Raw genomic sequence first — 8,152 nt, 5'->3', positions numbered from 1 at the left:
AAAAAAAAAAACAACTTTTAACTACTAGACATAAGATGTTTCCTGCTTCACTGTGAAGTCCATTCTCTGTGTATGTGCGCTGGAGGCTTCAAGGTTTGACATTACACTTGTGCATGTTGAGTATCGGACCATAATTGGCCCCTAAACTAGTTTTAAACTTAGCTTTAATGTGAAAACAGATGAACTGATGAATGTGAAAGCAGCCATCTCTTACTGAGCACCTACATCCTTATGCACAGTGAAGGTCAAACATCTAAGTAACAATAAGTAAAACACATTTGAGTGCAGGGGTGAACTTTGACATATGGAACTGTCAGGGCTACTGCTTTATTTTACAATGCATAATTTAATAAGCTCCATACAGCAGCGCATGTGCATTGAGAAGCAGTATGACTGGACAAACTGTGTGTTCTGCCGTTTAGCCTGTATGTGTTTCTGTCCCGACACTCTGGCATTTCCAGCTGTTGGAGCCAATCAACTTAGGATGGCACAGCTGACGGTGTCAACAGCTGCAGAAATGGCAGGCAGAACAAACATACCAGAAAGAGTTAATAAGAAGTTCATAAGCAGTTTGTGGGTGAAGGTGTATCTTCACGTAATGCCGTGTGTTTGTGCCTATTGTGCCATTTGTAAACATTGCGTGTTACTGTGCATTACAGCTAAGTAACAGACCCCCACTTTCTGCTTGAGTGGATGAATGACTGTGTCTTTTCCCCACTGTACAATGGGCTAAATGGGCCAAACAGCCAGAGAAATGACAGCTGCATTACACTCAGACTTTGGACTGTCAAAACTAATTAGCATAATCTGTTATCTTTATCTGTAGGGAGAGTTAAGCTATGTCCACAGCTCCTTTCACAGCAGTTTGAGTCAATGCTCCATCCAAAAAATTGAACAATCCCCCCTGCTGAAAAACTGGCCAAAGATAACGTCATTTTTTTTGGAGTGATGAAGTCATTGCTGCCGAGTGTTTGTACTGTGTAATACATCATGTTGCAGAGTATCTGACTGAGCTAAGTAATACACATTTTCTGACTTAAAAGAGCAAGGCGGGAAATATTTTCTGTTTTTCTTATGATGAACAAATGTTATGAAAAGACCAAAATAAACAAGGAATTAATGCTATTAACGAGGATTGTCTGTGTATCCAAAGCCTGTTAGAGCTTCATTGTTGTCCAAAAACTGTTAAAAACACATGAATGAGCCACACTGCTGCGCCGGGTGATGTGTTCCTTTATAACACCGCCCTGCTGCTGTAAATGGTCACTAATGCACCAATTGTCAATAAATCCACAGCTGAAAATAGTTCTAAACAAATGCACAATTTAGTCCCATTTTATCAATATTTTCTAAAAAACCACAGAAAATGTTTCTTTTTTTTTTCAAAAAAGCAATATTAGTGACCAATATTTAAAGATTTACATATTAAGAACCAATGGGCTTGTGGTTGAGTGTTATAGCATATTGATTGCTGGTCTTGGTCTTTTCATTGGGTTTAATTGCAGTAGGAAACATGTACACAGACGAAGCCAGTCTTATCCTTTAATTCAACTGCTAGAAAAGGTGGGGGTTTCTCATTTCTGTCATAAAGACTAAAAACAAATTGAATTTGTCCCATATCTATGCCTTTCTCCAGTTTGTCATGATGGTAATTCACTAGAGTCACTTCCACCTGAGAAATGGCAGATTTGAAGACCTCAACCTTTTTCTTTCGGCACCCTCACTTTCTCTACCAATGCTTCTCTTGACCTATGACCTTCATCCATCCACAGGAGGTCTGCCTCTGGCAGCCTTTAACCTGGGTAAGATCCGCCCCTACCAGAGGGGCTTTTTCTGTAACGACGACAGCATCAACTACCCTTTCCACAGCAGCACAATCACCTCCACAGTACTCTACACTGTGGGCTTTGCCCTGCCCATTAGCTGCGTAAGTAGGAATCAAATCAAGACAGGCATGACATAGACGCACAACCTGTATCATAGAAAATATGTGGACTTGTCAAACATAGGTGTAACTAACGTTAAAGCATTGCAGGGTGTGCCAGGCCCTTTGGTATGATGTATGATGGTTTATCAGCACACCTCCATAGAGAACAGAAAGGATTATTGTTGTCAGCTAAACATGTGTTTTGATATGTGAGAAAACAACAGAGCCAGCAAGACCAGCATGTTCAGAACCAACAGATTTCCTGAACCTAATTCACGGTTCAGAATGAATTTCCTCTTTTAAACTACAGATCCCTTCATTTGTACAATGGCACATCTGCCTGTTATTCAAACCAAATATCTACAACTGGGTTTTGTTTAGTTCTGCTACTGCTTCCTGCTCAGGGTGAGGTTTGTGGCCTTGTTGGTGTTCACCCGCAGTTGTATACAAAAAGCAAAAGGGGAAGGAAGATGTCCACTTTAAAACCAAGAGAAACCAAAATAAATCAGCCATAGAGTAAATATTAAATCCTGTTGCATCCAGACACACATAAAAAAAAAACTGACATAGAATATATTTCTTTTACCAACATTTTGCCTACCACAGCAGGATTTATAAAACTGTCTGCTAAAAATTTGATTATTATTTTATGGAGATTTTAATCAGTGTGTAGATCCATATTTAGTTTCCAGAAATCTTTATTATTTTCAATCAATAGTCAAGCACTAAACATTTGGTCCAGCCAAACACACAGACTCAACTTCATATAAAAGACCCAAACCACAAATGAATCTATTAATCTAAATATGGGTGATAAGAGGTAATGCCAGGCTTCTTCTTCTTCTTCTTCTTCTTTTTGATTTCAATGTTAATCTCTTAGGAAAACTTTCTGTCACTGTTGTCAATTAGTGCAACAGACATGCAGGCTGTGTGCTGTGCGCTTCTGTTCCTTAAAATAGCAGGAATGCTCTTCTGGACCAGAGCAATTGTTTTCAGAGAATGACAGAGGCAGAAAGTGCTGCTGGTGTGTGGGTTTTGCTTTTGCTTGTGTGTGCGTCAGTGATTTATCTCTTCCTCAGTCTTTCATGTATCACGAATAATCATAATCTCAATCTGTGATGCCTTTTTGATCTCAAATGCTACAGTCGTTTCAATTTTTGAACAACTCGCTGCCTGCCAGAGGAAGGTGTGGCAGAGTATGTGTGCGGTTAGAGCTTGAAAAACTGTTATAGGAAGAGGTAAAGTGTGTTCTTTTGCTAAAAAGAAGGGAGATAAAGAAGCAGCGAGAGGAAGTGAAAGAGAATGTGGGTAATGTGTTGTGTTTCAGTCACAAAAGGGACGTACAGTATGTGAGACCCCTGCTTTTCCTCACACGCGACAGCTCCAGCTTCCTGTGGGTCTGTTGATGAGTCAGTCAGCAGATCTAGAAACAAAATCCCTGATTTAAAAACCTGACCTGCTGCACCTATCACAGCCTCACAGACAAATACTGAGGCTCACTTCTCAATAACCTGCTCAGAAATGTCTTTTTGTGCTCTAAAGTTTAACTTTTCTCTATTAACATCCGCTAATGGTCAACTTTTAACTTAATCTGTGCAAACACTTAACCATTAATATTTGCACCCTAATGTCCGTGGAAGTTGGCGAGGATGCAGAGGATGCAACGTTTGGTGGCGTCTCACATGGCTCCTGTCTCCTGCTTTGCACAGGCTCACACTGTTGCATCATGTGTCGAGCCCCTGTGACATCTTTTTATAACCTGTATTTTTTTTTCCCCTTGTATTTTCTCTCATTGCTTCTCTGCTAGCTGGACTCCCATTTGCAATACTCAATGTGCGACACAGTCCTTTCCACCGGGGCTTTTTCTGTAATGATGATTCAATCAAGTACCCGCTTAAAGAGGACACCATTTCCTATCAGTTGTTAGGAGGTGTTATGATTCCCATCACAATACTCACTGTAAGTGCATCTGTTTTGTTTTCTGCTAACGGTTTTATGGTACTTATGGATTGATAGTACCTCTCATGTTTTCTCACCTTCTGTGTTTGCTGCTTATCTCGATCCACTTTTACACTCTTAACTTCTCTCTTTTCTCTTAATGCATGGTTACTGCTGTATACATTATTCTGTAATAATGTATGTTTTTTTTATTGCTTGCATAAACCATCACTACCATTAACTGTAGTTTCATTTCCTAATACTTAAGGTAGAATCTGCTTTTAGAAAGGTGATCTGAGACACAGGCCTTTAATTTGAAACTCACCACCACCAAGTTAATCTGCAGCCACTGCCACAGTATTGTAAATGTGTGTGAAAAATTACAATAGCACTTACAGAGTCTAAAATAGAGACAACAGTGAAAATATCCATTAACTAAAGGTTAATAAAGTTTTACAAAAGGTTTCCATACTGTAGGTTTTGCCTTCATGGACGAATAAAATAAGGCTGACAACCAAACGTAAACAGATAAAAAGCATTCAGCTGTAGTAAGGTAAAAAGTTCTTTGATAAACAGATACCTTTAAGCTTTAGTTACCCATCAGCAGAAGTTGTTAGTTGTCTTATTCAAAGCTCATAAAGCCACATAAAGGAATAAAGACCCGTCAACAGCTTGTATGTTAGACGAGTCTAACTCCTCTGGGCTTGTTATCTATTAACGGCATTGCATAACAAACATTCACAGGCACCTGAACCACAACACGATCAACAAAGGGAATTCATGAGTCATTCATCTGACGTACCACACATCACCGTGAACACATACTGTATGTAAAAGATCAAATATGCAATAGGTTTTACTACAAGCTCTAAAAAGAGGCGTGATTCCCTTTAAACTTTTAGATCAAACTAAATTATACATGTTTAGTATTTTAAGTGGACATCTTCCTGTGGCCGTGAGAGTTTTAACAGTGTTTACTATCTCAGAAGGGTGCAGGCAAATTATACAAGTCTTAGAATGTATTTAAAGGAATAGTTTTGACGTTTTGGGAAATAAGATTTTTTATGCCCAGAATTAGGTGAGAAGATTGATACCACTCCACCACAATATTTAGCAATATGAGATATGAAAGTAGTGACAATCCTCTCAGCTAACTCTTGGCAAGAAAGCAAATAAGTGTATTTAGTCAAACTGCTCCTGTTATTGCTGTTCCATAATAATCTAAACAATTTACAACCAACCCCATTATTTTAGATGACGAGAGTGATGAGGGGATTAGGGAGTATTGCTGGCTCTGATGTTGTAGTTTTCATTCAGTTGCAACTTTCAGTTGTCATTTGGCATTTTGTATTTCTGTACAGACCTCTAACTCTGTATCATCTCCTCCCCACACCTTACAGATGGTCATTGGCGAGTGCCTTTTAGTTTATCTAAATCGCATCAAGTCCAAGTCGTCTTTCGGCAGCTATGTTGCCTGTGTTTACAAAGCCATCGGTACCTTCCTCTTTGGTGCCGCCATGAGCCAGTCTCTGACCGACATAGCCAAGTATTCCATTGGCCGGCTCAGGCCGCACTTCCTGGATGTTTGCAAGCCTGATTGGAAACACATCAACTGTTCATTGGGGGTTTATATCGAAGATTCACGTGCACTGGAGACGCAACGATGGTCAATGAGGGCAGGTAAGTGTTGTATGTCAAAACCCCCGTTTTTGTCTCTCCCCATGTCATTGTTTCAGGTTGATTTTCATTCTGACGTCTCTCTGAACATTGTTCTACTATCACTCTGTGAGAGAAGGTCAGAGCTGATAAAAATGTTGACACACGGCATCAGTTGTTTCTTTGCAGTGAGCTAAACGTGCAGCAGCAAGTGGTGATAGGTGCTTTATAGACTTTGCCGCTGATTGTTGTTGTAGCTTTTCCCTTTTGTATTCAGCCTTGAAATTTAAATTCAAACTGGTACCGCTCCAGGTTCTTATTTTGTTGCTCAATAGATTAATGAATGCATTGTATTGTAACAGGCTCATGGTGTGAGTACAAAGGGCGATGGTTAAATGTGTCACTATGAATAATTATACAATTTCTTTTTTCTCCTTTTGACCTAGCAACTGTTTATTTCAATCTGTTTTGTTAAAGTGCTGAGGATTACACTCTCTTTACAGAAACAGAACCACTTGCCCTGAACCCACAAAATGACTGTTTTTAAATAAAATAAAATGAAAGACTGAAAATTGGAATCATGTATAAAGTTAAAAAAAATCACTTATTACCTGAGAGTGTCTACAGTTTTTTGTTTTTTTTTTTAAAAGAGGGAAAATGTTTTTGATTTGAGAGAAATGTGCAAAACAGATTATGAGAACCAGTGTAAGAAAAAAAAAAAGGTATTTGATGGTATTTCAGTTGAAGGGGTGAATTTATAGAACAGCTGTGATGAGGAATTGAAAACATGAGCAGCCACATGAGTGCTGGATTAGCTACAGGTTACTGTAGGTAAGATGCTGCTAGCTTTGCTTTTAAATCTTTATGTTGTGTTACTGTGTCGTTTCAACTGTAGTATTTGAGTAATTGTCTTCTTTAAATCATTTCTTGCCTTACTGTCTCTGTTATTGATTGCAAACTGAAATAAGTTTTAAAAAAAAGATGTTGGGATTGCACCAGCATGACCCCCTGAAGGTGTTGGACATTGACTTTGTAGTTAATTTGTACACACAGATGATACAAGGAAGTGTTTTTAGTAAGATGAAGTGTGAAGCGTTTGTAGCACACTAAACTGGACACCATGGGATTGAGTAATATTGCAGGAATGTAAAGCTTGTTTTGATTATGATCTCCGTTCCTTATCAGCTCAGAGCAGGAGGAAATATAGCGGGAGGGGAGGATATCCACCTCTCGTTCTGATGTATTAACGACCACAGAGAGCTGCAGTAATTATAGAAGCAGAGGCCTGAATAGTGAGATCAGCTGTGCCGATTGTATCGGTGTGAAGCAGGGTTTATTACGGGCTTACGAGTTCTCTATTCTGTATTCTACTGTTCTACTGAAAGGTTAAGTTTTTCTACTTAGAGTGTCAGAGTGTTATGTATGTTGTCGAGTTTTGAGCTGAGAGGAAATGTGCACACCCAGCCCTCTCTCCTCTGGGTTATCTGCTGTACATTTACCAGGGTGTGGTGACACTTCCTGGAGCCCCATTGCCACTCGCAGTCTGTGTTTTTTTTTAACGTAGCATAAAGGGACAAACATCTATCAGCAGGCCAAGATAAATATCTGGTGTGTCGAGGAAAATATCCAAGGCTTTTAAAAGTCAGGAAGTCGTTTATTTCCAGCTCCTCTCTCTCTGTCTGTCTGTGTGTGTTTAGGATGGTCTGCTTGTCACTAATAGAGCTAATAAATGCAGCAGGAGAGGAGACAGCAGGTTGTGTGGCAGCCTGCTCTAGATCATCTTACAGTAATATGATTCCTCCTCCGCTTAGTTTAACTTTCACTGGAGACAGGAAGCCTGATGTCAGAGCTGTCTGTTTGTTTTCATCTAAAAGAGAAAAATGCCATAGGTGCTCAAAGGTTTTGTGCTTCAAGAAAAATATTAAATCACTTGTAAGGTGGGAATCCATAAGACACAAACATTTTCCATCCTAATAGAAAGCATGAATAAACAATGAGTGAAGCTCTCTGTGGGTCTGACCAAGCTGCAGTTTTAACCTGATACCACAGAGGATGTGTAGAGGTGAGCATTACCATTAAATTGGCAAGGTGGTTTTTTTTACCAACTGTAAGGACGTGGGGCGTGTTCTCCAACAAACACTGTTAGTGCTGAAATGATCAGTTGATTAATTAGTTAAATGAGTCTTAAACAAGTCAGCAGCCATGCTAGCAGTTCTGTGAGGTTGTTCTTAGGCACAGGGATACTTTGAGCTAAATGCTATCACACTCACAGTGACAATGCAAGCTGACACTTAGCAGGTTACTGTTTCTTCTGATCACCGTATTAGTTTAGTATGTTGGCATTCTGACATTTGCAAATTAGCATTCAATTTTACCCGAGTATGATTATTATTATTATTTCAGCTGAAACATTTTGACCTGTTGATTGCATTGGATTGAAAGTTAATAGTGAAGTCATCCTGGAGAGACCAGGCCCAAATTTCAAGGTAATCTTACTAATATTTGTTGAGATCTGCCACGTCTGAACCAAAGTGATGGACTAGCAGACCAACTGATTGACAGACCAACAGCGCCTCAGTGCTAGCGTGGTTAGACAAATAGTTGTAAAAAAAAAAACAAATAGTCAAAACC

The 8,152-nt window shown here is 39.4% G+C and overlaps 1 protein-coding gene across 1 annotated transcript in view; it reads left to right on the top strand.

The window, feature by feature from the left end:
* plpp1a (phospholipid phosphatase 1a) overlaps nucleotides 1-8,152 on the top strand; it is a 14,943-nt gene that overhangs the window by 2,851 nt on the left and 3,940 nt on the right. Inside the window, 3 exon segments of the mRNA XM_023408663.2 lie at nucleotides 1,773-1,927; nucleotides 5,266-5,500; nucleotides 5,503-5,545. Coding sequence (XP_023264431.1) covers nucleotides 1,773-1,927; nucleotides 5,266-5,500; nucleotides 5,503-5,545 — 433 coding nt within the window.

This window comes from Seriola lalandi, unplaced genomic scaffold, assembly GCF_002814215.2.
Source record: "Seriola lalandi dorsalis isolate HSWRI2012SDOR001 ecotype SW California unplaced genomic scaffold, Sedor1 jcf7180002054370, whole genome shotgun sequence".
NCBI lineage: Eukaryota > Metazoa > Chordata > Actinopteri > Carangiformes > Carangidae > Seriola > Seriola lalandi.
Note: the sequence above shows the minus strand (reverse complement) of the source record. Positions and strands in the feature narration are given on the sequence as shown.